At 34.4% G+C, this 14762-nt stretch overlaps 1 protein-coding gene across 13 annotated transcripts in view; it reads right to left on the bottom strand.

Moving 5' to 3' along the window:
* Window positions 1-14142, bottom strand: part of Msn (serine/threonine-protein kinase msn) — a 28764-nt gene extending 14622 nt beyond the window's left edge. For 4 of the 13 annotated variants that reach the window (XM_083106922.1, XM_083106928.1, XM_083106929.1 and 1 more), the window contains exons 1-12: window positions 13270-14141; window positions 11675-11740; window positions 6445-6501; window positions 5092-5136; window positions 4729-5011; window positions 4218-4429; window positions 3880-4108; window positions 3535-3795; window positions 3029-3207; window positions 2547-2567; window positions 526-711; window positions 160-263 (exon numbers count right to left, since the gene is read on the bottom strand). In XM_083106922.1, the coding sequence (XP_082963048.1) occupies window positions 160-263; window positions 526-711; window positions 2547-2567; window positions 3029-3207; window positions 3535-3795; window positions 3880-4108; window positions 4218-4429; window positions 4729-5011; window positions 5092-5136; window positions 6445-6501; window positions 11675-11740; window positions 13270-13335 (1709 nt within the window). In that variant the 5' untranslated portion in view covers window positions 13336-14141. Of the gene's footprint in view, window positions 1-159; window positions 264-525; window positions 712-2546; window positions 2568-3028; window positions 3208-3534; window positions 3796-3879; window positions 4109-4217; window positions 4430-4728; window positions 5012-5091; window positions 5137-6444; window positions 6502-11674; window positions 11741-12161; window positions 12195-13269 lie in introns of those variants that run through there. The other 9 variants (XM_083106930.1, XM_083106931.1, XM_083106925.1 and 6 more) reach the window with 8 other exon arrangements.
* Between the last annotated feature and the right edge of the window lie 620 nt (window positions 14143-14762).

The following is a 14762-nucleotide window of genomic DNA, read 5'->3' as shown; positions in this document are numbered from 1 at the left end:
TTAATACATGTTAATTACGTATGTGTTTTTAGTTTAATTAGATGATAGTGGAATTTTAACATGGCGAGCGATACTTTACAAAATATTTCCAAATAAAAGATTCATGATAACTGTTATAATGATCGATTGAAGGTTAATTTATGAAATCTTTTTACTTACAGCGGCTTTGGCGGATCGCTAGCCAGTAATGTACCATCATTTCTCAAGTTATTTCCTCCAGCATCTTCGAGATCGTCATCGCTATCACTCTCGATCGACAGGGCCTAGAACGACAGAAAATGATATATCACTTTTAGAGCGTCATTTTCGCACTCGTGTGACATTAATTTCTCTGCATCTTTCTTTGTATACTTTTTACCTCAAAGATTCACTAGACGCAAAGCGATGTTAATGTGTCTCTCGCGCAATGAAAAGTAGAAAGAAAAGAAATGTAACAACAAGGGAAAAGGGTGGATGCAGACATAGTAAATTTTTGCTGCCGAAATATCAATCGTTGTCACAACAATCGTGGCTCCAATCGCTTACTTGATCAAGTATACTGGAAGATTGCGGCATCTGTTTGTTGTTCTGATCGTTACCACTTGCAGGTTGCACTGAATTCGACGTAGACGAGGCTGCAAGGCCCTTATGTTGCCTGTTTGGCCTTGGCGGGGCCTCGGGGCCCTGTGACACACCAAGCTCGATGAGTTGAGCAGCCAGTATCTCCATGTCCTACCACCCACACGCATACACGCACAACCCCGTTAGTCACTGTTCCGAGACCTTTGTGAATCTTTTGCTAGAAGCCATTATCGAGCAGGCAAACAAGACAGAAAGGCGAGGAGAATGTCGAAGAGAACATAAAGTTATACATTTATAAGCGTGAAATACTATCGACGCTCAAATAAAAACTTTAACAGGATAATTCCGAAATAGATGGCTGTACTTTATAGAAGCATGTTTTATTCGCGTTAAGAAGAAAAGGCATCTAAAAGTTGCTGGCATTAATAATCGTTATCTATGTGCTCAAACGCGCTTACGAACAGAGACTGATAATTTATTTCATTATTATATATCGCACTATTATTAGTAAGTTTTGTGTGTCAAAACTTGCTAAATTGTCTTTTATAAAATTTTATCATAAGGGAACAGTTAACTCAAAAAGAAAATGGGTCATTACTTTATCACTTTTTTTGTTCTTAAAATGAATAGAATACGCTTCCAAAGTATTTCAGAATCATCCTGTATATGTATAACCAGCCTAAACGCAACACGTTTAATAAAACATATTATATTAAACTACAACTTCTTAAAGTAAATCAAAGCTAAAGTAATAAGTTAATAATTGCAATTTTCAATTTAATGGATAAATTATAACAATACTCAATTTTTATATTCATTAACAATATAACAATTTTTATATTTACATCACTTGCCATTTAAAAGATGAGAGAGATATATTTTATGATAGTTGTCAAATATAAAACATAATATTTAATAACACTACACATTAACCTTAAAAACTCCAAAAATATATTAAAGAAAAAATTCTTTCTGCATCATATTTGTTTCTTCAAATTATATGTTTGTAACATCTCTTCATCTTCAAATTTAAGAGAATTATTCAGATATTCTTTCTATTTTATTTTATATATCGATTGTTAAACGTAAACTAATCAAATTGCTGCTTTACTTTAATCATACGCAATTAAACATACACGTTATGCTCATATATATATTTTAACAATGCAGTAACAAAGTCATTGTTATTTCTCGAAACACCAACAAACGTATTGTGTATATAAATCTCAACATATACAATATATATAATAATCTGACAAAGAAAATTCAATTAAACGATGAATCTAAAAGCCTAATATGGGACAATGCAAATGATCAAGCAAAGGAACATTAGAAGGATAGACATTTGTTATTATAAAACAGACAAATTTAATAATTAATCAGTGCATTCTATATAAATCCCCGAGTATTCTATGCGTGAATATTTAATTTAAATATTGATAAATCTACAGAATCTGTTTTTTATTTTACTGCAGAAATAAACTTATTCTAGAGAGATGGATTAACTAGAATTACATTACCCATAGTTATAATATATATTATCTTACACAGAATTCTATTTATTATTTATATGTAATTTCAATTAAAAATTAGATTTATAGATAAATCAAATAATATTTATATAAATATTCAATTTTTAAGAAGGAGATGTTAGTAATAAATAATAGTATTAAAATAAATATTTCTCGACAATGTTTTTTAGAATCAAGAGATTTGAACTCTTAGCATAATTCTTCTTGATTTTATGAGAAACTTTTCCTCCTATTAAAACGAAAAATTATTATTATAAAAATATAATAATAAATTATTATTATAATTTTCATAAATTTATCAATGAAATAATTAAGAATGTATTTTCAAGGCAAATAAATAAATTAATCCTTGCACTGATTGTTATTATTAAATTATCTGCAAGCATTTGCAGGAAAGCGAGTTGTTAATATACATAAGAGAGAAAGAGAGATAAAGTGTGCGTGTTATCTTACCTCTGGTTTCTTCGGTGGCAGCTACGGTAGGTGTGAACATAGAAAAGAAATAAAAACCAAATACATTCCAAATTCAAGTGCCAGGAGCGCTTTTGTGTACTTGTGTATATATAATAGAACGCATCAGCGTGTATGCCAATGACATTACGCAAAAGGCGAAGTAGAACGCGTGCAATGGATACGATAAAAATATATAATATATCGCAAGTATATAGAAAAAGGGACATATAAAGTGTGAGCTATGCGTTTATATAGAAAATATATACTTGTATCGAGAGAGAAATATAAATTTAAGGCAAAGAACTGCAAAGAAAAGGAAACGACAGCATATGCCTTTCTACAGATCTGATCATCTATATATTTTGTCTATTTATATGATAATTCTTATTTGCAAAGTGTAATGGAAAGAAGGGACAATTGGCTTGGATAATTAAGAAAGGTCGGAGGATATAAAGACTGCAAATTTATTCACAAAAACTTACCATAGGTTTAAAAACACTGTTCCTTTGAGGCGCAGGCTGTCCTCCGGATCCTCCGCTACCTCCTCCTCCAGTAGGTGTCTGGTGATTAGAAGGCGGTGTAGATACTTTGTGCGGTTGTCGAGGATCATCCCTAGGTGTCGGAGGTAATGGACGAGAGGGAGGTTGCGGATCTGGTACCACTATTCGTAATTATGCTCATGTTAGTAATGCAAAGACCTTATAAATACGCCAATAAAGTATTAAGAACAATTAGAAATTAATATTAAAATTATAGGCAAATTATAAATACAAAATAATTGACAACTACCTAGTATAATAAAAAAACAAACGAAAATCGCGCGCGTAACATTGTAAAAATTGTTTTAATTAACTCCAACAATAAATTGCTCAGTTGAGATAAATTATCTTAATTATATCATATATTATATCATCAATTGTAATCATATATTAAAATTTTTTCTCAATAACATACTATCGACTTATATAAATTATTTTATAAATCATACCTATAAGTCTGTGCGGTATAGCGGGTCTCGCGGGCGGTCCAGGTTCTGGTACCTCCCTCTGAGATCTGTTTCCTGGTTTCTCTTTAGCAGCGGGTGCTTGAGGAGGTACATCCTGCGTCAAAGTCCTGCCTTCCTGAATTTGTTGGAAATTACGGCGCAAAGTGTCACCTCCAGGTGCCTGAACTATGGATGATGGTTCGCCCGCCAATGCTGGCTCGTCTTCTTCATTTTCACTACCGCTATATCGATAGTCGTCTCTTTCTGTAATGAGTAATGGACATATGACAACGCGCACTGTACTCTAAACAAGTTTCAAAAAGACAACTTTGCTATTAATTTTCGCACCTTTCTCCTGTTTACGCTTTTTACAGCGATCAATGTGATCTTTAAGCTGTATTCTGACTTGTCTTTCCGTAGGTTGGTCCCGTATAAATGGATGTTTGAGGAGCTGTTCCGTATAAGGTCTTTGATGGTAATCCTTAACTAGCACTGTTTCAATAAATCCATGAAACTTTTTGGCCCACTTCTTCGACTTAAGCCGCGGCGGTGGATTACGAGGAATCAGAAATAAGGCCTGTTTAACAATATATGATCATATATAGCGACATATAATTTTAAATATGAGAATATCTTTTATCATGTAAAAATAAGTTTAATCGTCAAAATTATTGAAAAAGACTCACTCTCATGGGATGCAGATCGCAGAGTGGAGGTTGTGATTCAGCCATCTCTAAAGCGGTAATTCCGAGCGACCAAAGATCGCTTCTATTGTCGTAAGTGGCGTCTGGATTTTCGTCACAAGCAATAACTTCTGGTGCCATCCAGTAAGGCGTACCAATAAATGTATTTCTTCTACCTATCGTTCTGTCCAATTGTGCACTAACGCCGAAATCAACTAAAAGAGGATATGACAGTATAATTACTATGCCAAAATAAAATATGTCACATAAATATTAAGTTTGTGCAAAAGCTTCATTTTTGAAGTTTTATCTTAAAAATAAAGTAATTGATTTAATCTTTTTAAAAAGAGTATTTGTTTTCTTTTTTAAAGAAAAAAAAGTGAACAAAAAAATGAGAAAATATCAATAGAAATATCTTAAAGCTATGTAATATTTTACTTTTATTTTCATTTTAGGAATACAATATGAATCTTTTGCATCTCAACCTAATAATTTATATTCAAATCGGCTTTACCAAGTTTGACTTCCGCGTTGTCAGTCAACAAAACATTTTGCCCCTTAATGTCCCTATGGATGACTTTATTGCTATGAAGATAACTAAGTCCTCTCAGTATTTCTCGCGAGATATAGGCTATCCACTCTTCTTTCAAGCTTTGACCCTTTGTTGACTTGACAAGATCCGTCACGGAGCCAGCTCCGCAATATTCCATAACCAGCCATAATTGATCGTCTTTGCCGGGTGATGACTTCTTTACGAAGGCACCGTAATATGTAGCTATATTTCTATGATTCGAATACTGAAATGCAAAAAAACTCATTTGTATTAAATTATTCCCACAATTATCCATAGCATTTTACGATATTTATACACACTTACTCGCTTGAGTACATTTATTTCTAACTTAATTTCCTCCTCTTCATCCTAAAACGATAAACAATTTATTAAAAAATTGCATGATCTTTAGAAAACTAGTAGATTTTACAAGTTATTGTTGAAAATTTACATCTCTAATCCGTTCTACTTGTTATATCTGTATGATTATTTAAAAACTATATTTAATTATAAATTCAAGCTATTTATACATAATAATTATGAGAAGATGAAAATAACATAAGAATAAAATTTATACAATCATCGAAAGATAGATAGATCAGCTATACTACGAGATAAAATCAGAATGAGAAAATTTCTTTCAGTTATCTAGAAAAGCAATCTAACGTTCTCGTTAAGTAGGTAAGTAGAGTCGAGGTTTTACTCGCGCGTTACGTGAGAGAAAAGAAAAGAGGGCACTTGCAAAGAGAAATGAAAGATAATTATATCGCTGAATTCCGATTCAGCATCCGTCAATTTATATGAAAAAAAATGCTTACGAGCGCAATACAGTAATGATAATATTATAACATCTCTTAATTTCTTTGCTGTAGATATAAATAGAACAAGAGAATGAAAGAATACTCTCCACCCTTCTCCTGTTTATCAGGAATATTCCATTACACAAATATATCGTTATGAGATGATCGTATCGCAATTGTAAAATGATCCCTTCATAAATTAAATTAATGAGGATGATAAAAAAAATCATTTTATTGCGCAAATAATTTATTCGAGTATTAGACGATTGCAAATATTTAATTGAATATCTAATTGTTCATTTTATTCAATATTTTATTTCAAATTCAGAAATAGATGTCAATTTAAGAAAATAAAGAATAATTTTAGAAAATAAACAATAATTTGCAATAATTTTAGGCGGAAAAAGCATTACTAAGCCATATATATATCTCTGCCTGATTACATAACCAATTCTAAATTCTGAAAAATGTCGAGTAATCAAATCTCTATCGCTCACAAATTCACAGAAATGGTCTTTGTCTTCTATCGGCAGTAATGATTCTCTAAAATCGTTTCGTATATCGTGTAGCCTTTTATGCGTTTTCTTCATACTGATAAAAACTTATCTATCTGCGGTTGCGAGACGCCGACATTACATCTCTTTTCCAAAATTGAGAGGAATCTTTCCCGAGATCTGTAAATTTCACGTAACAAAATCTTGTATACTACGGAATGACTGCATCATATTTTACTCTCACGGGAAACTCTTCGTATTTCCGAGAAACCGATTTCGCGACCGCAATTCTAACTCTTCAATGGTGAAGTGAAACAAAGTGCCGTAACATTGTGAACCTCGCGAAGTGAGAAAGTAATTAAGCTGCGCAACCGAATACTTGCCTCCGTGACGTCCATGACCTTGATAGCCGCCAGCTGACCGGTCTTGGTGTGTCGACCCTGCGGAGCAGAAAAGCGCATTGTCATTATCATCCGTTAAACATCTAAGACCCCGAAGCATCGAGATGATGCGGTTACGGGCTTGTACGAAAACTTATCTCCTATAAAAGTTAATCATCGGCTATAAATATCCTCTCGATAACACGCTATTACTTATTCGCGCAAATTAAGCAGTATCGACTCCCTCATCGTTTAACCTATCGATAAAACAACCACCTTGGGTAGTTGAACATTAAATGGATTATTAAAAGAGAATGACGCACACGCTGCAATTGGCGCGAAACAAAACGCATCCCCCGCATCGTTATAAGCATCTCATTTTCTCTCTTTCTCCCTCTAGCAGCTGAGAGACGGAGCGAGCAGGGTGGCGGAAAAAAGCGTCACCGCACTCTTTATGCGCCTTCGGCCTTTTTTCAACTACAAAGCCGCACGCATACAAACGCAACCTATGGATATGCGCGTCTCGACCGTCTATCTTTTCAAAGAGGATCGGTCTCGCTCGCTCTTCGGCGAAAAACTTTGCTCTCGCACGCCTCTGAATCTCCACCTACGTGTAAATGTCACTTGACGTATAGACCCAAAAGTTTTCGATTCTAAGCGAGGTGAGAAGCCGAGGAAGGACACGTGATGTAGAAAGAAGAGCTCCCTTCAAACGTTATTTTATTTTAAAAAATCTTTAAAAAATCTTTCTTCTGTTATTTTGGTAGAATTCATTTTTCTACAAGGCAACGCTTCAATAGGAAAAATTAAGTTAACTAGTTAAACGGTTATTACGTACGAGAACTTTTTTTTACAGTGATAATACCTGACAAATTATAACATTAAACTAGTATTATTGATTGTCATTATTTAGATAGCAGCTTATTTTCTCGAAATATAAGTAACAGATGGTCTCAGATAGTTAAGAAAAATAAATAGTAGGAAGATAAAAATATAATCTATAAACGTTGTGTGCATTCAGTTTATCGGTACATTAAGAATAAATGTGACATTTAAAAAAAAAATGCGATTCTGTCTTAAAATATCGACAAAGAAGAAAATGAGACAAAATCATTTCTCGATTATTCCTGTGTCAGCACGAACAAGTAAAAACTTATGAAGAAAATCGTCTACCTGAATAGTCTTGAAGTGGCACGAATCAATTGCTCGGAAGTGACGTTTGAATTGTAAAACGCATTCGATCAAATCATACATATGTATGGCAAAGAATGATTATTTAATTAAACTAACAATATGTATCATCCATTTTTTTCTGTGCTTCGCATTCATATATTTATAAAATAAATAAAATATATTTATATAATATGTATTTATATATAAAATATATCTATATAAAGAGCGAAAGAGAGAGAGAGAGAAAGAGAGAGAGTAGAATATAAATGTTATAAATATTTTGTGACTGTTCTCACAGAAATAGCTATATATTTATTGCAACGTTTTGAAATATGAATTTATTAATTTTATTTTTTTGTTAAAGCTACTCTGTCATATTTGAAAAAATTTAACATGAATTTCTCCATTTTGTTAGATACTGCTCCAATAACTCAATGCAATATATATGACATATTTATTAATCCGCACGTGCGTTAATTAAGTTAAAATTAATAATTCTTTAGAAATATGTTCTCAATTAAATTAAATTAATATTACCTAATGTGCAAAATTTTATATTAATTATATTATATTACCTAATGTTGAAAAATTTTAGAATCTCTTAAAGTTACTTCAACTCATACACTCATACATATAATATCAAGAAATTGAAAATTTAAAAAAAAAATTAAAAAAAAGCAATCTTTTTTTGAAAAATCTTCGCATAAACTTTACGATAAATTTAATTATAAACTCTAATGTCGAATATACGATAAAACACATAAAATTGTGCAAATATTTATACAATTATTGTAAACTTTATCTGCGATTTGCTGTGCATGTGAGCGTTATGTGTATGATTCACTCTCGTTCTCGATAAATCTTGCATTCCAATGTTCATTGTATTTTATTCAACTCTGTCTTCTTCTTATTTAAGTAAATATTTTATATTTCATATAAAAGACTTGTTTTCAACTTTCTGATAATAATTAAATAATTTATTTCCCTCTTATTTCATAAAAGAATTAGCGAGAAGCGAAAATGCATTTAAATCTCTTTATTTCTTATCTCTGTGTCCAATTGAATCAAATGGATTTATTTTGCTGCGGTTAGTGGCATGACGAAAAAAATCAGTATGATTCAACCAGATTTTGCCTAAAACTGTGGACGGAAACAATGGAAACAACGAAAAAGATTAATCAACGTTGAATCAGATTCTTCTTAAATTGATATAATCTTATCAATCTTTGGATTCTTACAAATCTTAAGATAGTACGATGATTCGTGTGCAAGATATCACGCGCGCGCGCACATTCGTCGTCGCATTCAAGTTTTCACGCACACGCGTGCGTGTTCGGCTCATTTTGTGCCGTCATCGGCAACGGGTCATCGTCCTCGTCCTCCGCTTCCCTCTCGTTCTCTCTATCTCCGCATAGCCCGAAAGTAAAGCGTTTAAAGAGCACAAGTGCTACAAGGTGGAGGAGAGATGCGAATGCGAATAGGGGACGCATCTCGCGACCGATGAAGGCGCGTTTATAAAATTTCTGTGCGAATCTTTTTCCCTTTTGTTTTTCCCAGATCGTCCAGACGCGAGTATGAATTTTCTCCACCGGTCACCGTCAAAGTGAACCAAATGAGGCGAACGAGCGCGATAAATGCAGCCGGATCGTCTGGGTGCGGATAACGTGAATTAATTAATTGTGCCAGAACAACTTTCATTTTGATATCGTTCGCGGAAGAGAGAGGGGAATTGCCATCGGTAATATTTCTCTCTTTCTCTTTCTTTTTCACCATATATTATTTATATATTATATTATCGTCTTTATCGTTTATTTCTCTTCGATATATAAAAATTATTTTCCGTTTATCGAAATTAATACTAGGACCTAGCGTCTAAATCTTGCCATTTTGACATCAATGCAAACGTAATCTACTTTGAAATTCATACATAAATGTAATGCATTATGAATTGAGGTTTTTTTACTAATATTAATTTTACTAATAATAATTTTTAATAATATAACAATAATAATAATATTTATATAAATATAATTTATATAAATTTGTATAAATATAATAATTTTTATAAATTGTGTGTTACTTGTTTTTTGAACTTGCATTTGTAGATATTTCATATTGTAATATATAACTCTCATCATTCTCTGTTCAAATTTTAATCCGTCTGCATGAATAATACATGTGATTATGCATGTATGATTTGTAGCAATAAGTTCGGTTATACTCGGTTATTATTTTTTTTTTTTTCGTTACAATGACTGTCAACTCTATTCAAAATAAAAGCTCATTCTTTTCTAGGTACGTTAATAATGCAAATTATATATAACGTGCTTGCGTCCTTGCATCCTTCCGGTCGCGGAATTTTCAAGCTATCTCTATTTCTCTCTTTCTCATACGATCATTTTTCACATTGGGATATTCTCCCAAGGACAGCTCGTCAAGAAGAATTTTTTCAAAGTGAATCATCGTTCTCTGTTACAGGTGAGGAAGAAGTCTCTTTCTCCTCTCTTTCCCACACAAAACTCGAGTTCTCCATAACTTTAAACTATATTTCAACAGAAAGGATACATTTTCTGTCACATGTATAATTTTATAAATATGCTATTTTCTCTCATAATTTTCCAAATTGTTTGAATTATTTTGTGATAGGTATGTTTGAACGAAAGAAGGCATTTAGAATTCCAAGTGATATGTCTATCATGAAATAACGAGACAATAACATCAACCGTCTGAATATTTTCTGCAAGATATAAAACTGGAACGAAAGGAACTTGTCGCGAAAGACAACTCGTGTAAGAAACGGAGAAAGGCAATTTTTATTTCTTGTAAGCATTTCTGCTGTGTGATTCATGATGCTTGCTTCTGAACTCGCTAATTCAATCGCAAGTCAGCTTTCGATATGAAGGAGACATCATTATCTTTTTTTTTGATACAGCACAAGAAAACGTTTATCGCGCCTTCTTAGCATGGGGCCTTCTTACGTTTATATGCTGAGGTGTAAAACGAACACGAGTATACCTATCGCGAGAACGCAACGTAATGCCACGCTACGTATCACCTTAAACATGAAAGTTTCCCACGCGCAAGTAATGTGGTACGCAAGTATAGATTTCTACAGAACGGATACGAGACCCGCGATAACGTGCCTAAAACGGAAAACAGACGTGTAGTGTAAGTATAGGTCCTGATAGATAAGGGTTATATAGATTACTCAAACGGGAAATACGATAACTAATGCATATATATGAAAATTACACACGCGATCCTTAGATATGCGAAATGATTTAGAATATATTATACATGCATTATAGAATATATATTTTGTGGGTATGACAAAAGTAGAAATTTTTTACGCATTCTCAATTGCCTAAACATTTTTCGATATCATTTTATCAATATTATGCTCTAAAAAAGTATCATAACTTCACGTAATTTTATTTATGTAATACATTTTGTATCTCTATATTTTCTCTAATAATTCCAAGAAATTTTAGAAAGATAGTTTTCTTGAAAAATTAACGTTGCAGATTCTTTTTATCGATATCAATGTGACAATAAATAATTGTCATTTTCAAAATCATTGTGAATCTTAATGAAACATATTTATTTATTCGAGAAAGAGACGAATTATTTAAAGGAATTTCAAGACTGTTATCCAGAAATAATATTTAGAAATATATGCGCGAAATTCTTAGATACATTCTCTTTCTCACGGAGATATTATTCGCGCATTATCAGCATTTTCTTCCTTCTATCCTATCATTTTGAGGTCTACTTATTAATTTAAAATATCACAGAAAAGGTCGTCACGCCAACGTGAAATCGATAATTAGCGAATCGCAGACATAGATGGCAAAACCAACAAATAATCAAATGTCGGGACACTTATATGAGAGAAATAAATATGAAATTATCTCCTACTAAATATTACGTAATATATATATATAACGTAATATTTAGTAGGAGATAATTATATATATATATATATATATATATATATATATATATATATAATATTATATTTGAGTAGTCTAATGAGACGAATAATTTTCAAGTTACTCACTTTGTAAACTTGGCCGTAGGTTCCATTGCCGACCACTTCTATTAGTTCAAAAATTCCAGCAGGCTCCTAAAACACAAATAACTAATTAATACTTGGAACATATAAACACTACTTTTCATCATGAAAAATAATATCGAGTTTGCTGAATCGTTTTGATAAATTTTTGCGATTATTACTAACGTGAAAGTGTTTAAAAGTTGACTTTAATCAAAATTTTCTCTGGAAAAATAAAATGAGTAGAAATAAAATAATATTGAAAAGAGAAAAATACTTTTCGACAAGATAATTATTTATTAAAGTGAGAAAAGTCATATAAAAATCATATGTAAAAATTATAATTGAATATACATATATGAAACTTGAATAATAATTCAATGAACTCTGATATTAGGTTTCTCCAAGATTCCAATCGTCTAACGCGTGATAGTAAAAAAATAATATTTCTCTCGATAGTAAAAAAATAATATTTCTATAAGTTTTCGAGTACACTTATCGATACGACCATGTTGCTTATCTTATAGAATCAATATATCGTGATGACTTGATCTATTTTTGAATAAAAATACTTTGTGTAAGAGAAATCTTTCCTTTAGATACAAAATCTAGTAGAATAAATATTTATTTTGGCGACAAATTCGAAGGTAAAATACGATTGTCAGCCATTTTAAAAGCAGACTGCGACTGAATGTGACATTAGATCATAGACGTAAAAATACAAATCGAGCGTAACACTCGACAAAAGTATTCGATGTTTATAAATCACAACGTATTAAAACGAAATTGATGCGTTTTCAATCAATGTGGCCAACTATTAGTTTTTTATCCTCCAATTTTGTATCTAATTAAATGATAATTTTGCATCTAATCTAATTTTACGCTTTTAATAAAGTTTTATGGTAATATTCGATATCGAGCTTGAAATGAAGAAAAAGGATCGATTCTCTCTATTATACTTTTCTAAAACAAAAAAAAACGGAATAATCTATCTTTCACGAGATGACGTCTCTGTCAGACTGTCAACGAGTATCGCTAGACGTAGTCTTTATATTTCGTATACATATCATAGCATCGAGATAAATTTAGACGATGAAATTGTAATTTTACGTAGGTTTTATAAAAAACTGACTAATATCATTTGCAAGAAATATCGAAACTGATGCAATCGAATCGACTCTGACAATCGCTAATTGTCGATGATACGCACGAATACATCCGAGAAGAACGTCGCTCGATTTTTTCCACCTTTACGTCTCGACCACGCGACATTAATGACTCGAGAGAGAAAAACAGGAAGAGAGAAAAAAATTCAAGGAGAACGTTTCTCTCTCTCTCTCTCTCTCTCTGCTTTTCCTCTCATCGTCACCGTCGTTGTGGTCGGTTCTCTCGCGAGGTTAATCACCACGTATAATAAGACGCGCGTGACACCAGGCGGGTCCGGAGGAAGAGGAGGGGAGCGAAGGGGGGAGAGGAGGAGTCAGACCGGGTTCAGGTGGACCGGGGGTCGCCGGGACAACGCGATGCACGCGGTTGCGCGGCTCCTCGTCCTCGCCTCGCGCGAAACATCGCGTCGCGGATTAATCCCTGTATTTACGAACCTTCAGAGCGTTCAGGTCAATGTCGTCGAGCGAGCAGTTGACGCTCGGTGCCAAATTATGCGCCATCTTGATATACGCCGCTCGCGCTCCCTCGCGTTATCTCTCTTGTCCGCTGCTTGTCGGGGCTCGCCGATACTCTAGACACCGACGAGCGAATCTATCGCTTGCTTCTTCTCCCTCTCTCTCTCTCTATCTTCCTTCCTCTCTGGCGGCTATCTCTCTCTACGGCTCGCGAGCCGAACAAAAATACGAGGGCGAGGAGAGAGAGAGAAAAGTGCGCAATCGTTGAATTTCACTCGCGTGCACCAACACTTTTGGAGAAGCACCGACGAATAAAGCACTCGGCCGATACCTGACGTACGGCTACGCGACACCTCGCGACGACGATCCGCAGGGAGGAGACACACGCGGAATGGTGACGGCGCGGCACATGGCGCGCGCGAACACACCTAGGAAGTGCCCGACCCGAGGGAGAGCGAGATATAAAATAGCGGAGAGACTGTCAAACCGACTCCATCGCGTCTCGTTTCCTTTCTCGGTTTTTTTTCGCGAACCAACGAAGGGTGCGCCAAGTTCGATATAACGCGGTCTCTCTTTCCTTCCCCCCCTTTCCCTCTCTCTCTCTCTCTCTCTCTCTCACTTTCTGCGCCGGAGAAGAGAGACGAGCCCGAGACCCGAGACGCGAAGAGCGCCTAGCACGACTGGATACTGGATCACTATATCGTCATAACGGATGCGAGAGCGAGAGAATCGAGAGCCGAGACGAGACGGGCCGAGACGAGCCGAATCGAGCCGAGCCGAGCCCACACGCAACGTCCTTCGCGTCAATCGCATCCGTCGACGACCGCAGACTGCACCGACTGACCGACGTTGTGCACCGCCGCGGATCGCGCACGTCTCTCCCCCCCCCCCCCCCGCTTCTCGCCGTCTTCCTTTCAAGCTCGCGCGTGCGCACCGCGACGCATCGCTCGTTTTATCTCTGTCCATCCGTCTTTGTGTTTATGCGATTGCACACCGCTAAGCGTTCGCTGACGTCAGTCAATTGGGCTAAACCAACATGGCGACCAAAAATCACACACCCAAGAATCCGCGTTGCTCCCAAGCTTGCTACATTGTATCGCATACGTATGTATGTATGCGTGTATGCTTACCATATCACTGCCCCGCATGTACAAGCATACATTCACATATGCAAATACTTGGGAAAGCTTGGAAAGGAACGCGCATCATCGTGATATCTATTTGTCATTAATCGCCCAACTTTCATTGTTCGCTTATCAGAGAAATTTCCTAAGTAAATCTATTTAGATAAAAAGAGAAAGCGACTTATCCACGTCACATGCCTTATTTCGGTACTTTTCATTATTCTTATATACTTATGAGAAAAAATAATGATGTATTTAATAAAATAATTAAAAGTAAAAATCAGCAATTTTATATATATATATATGTATATATATACTACTTTTATATATTATATTCTAAAATAGAAG

This window comes from Camponotus vicinus, unplaced genomic scaffold, assembly GCF_025532165.1.
Source record: "Camponotus vicinus isolate PSW18456_S1 unplaced genomic scaffold, iyCamVici1.0 SCAF_8, whole genome shotgun sequence".
NCBI lineage: Eukaryota > Metazoa > Arthropoda > Insecta > Hymenoptera > Formicidae > Camponotus > Camponotus vicinus.
This window is presented reverse-complemented; position numbering and strand designations above follow the sequence as displayed.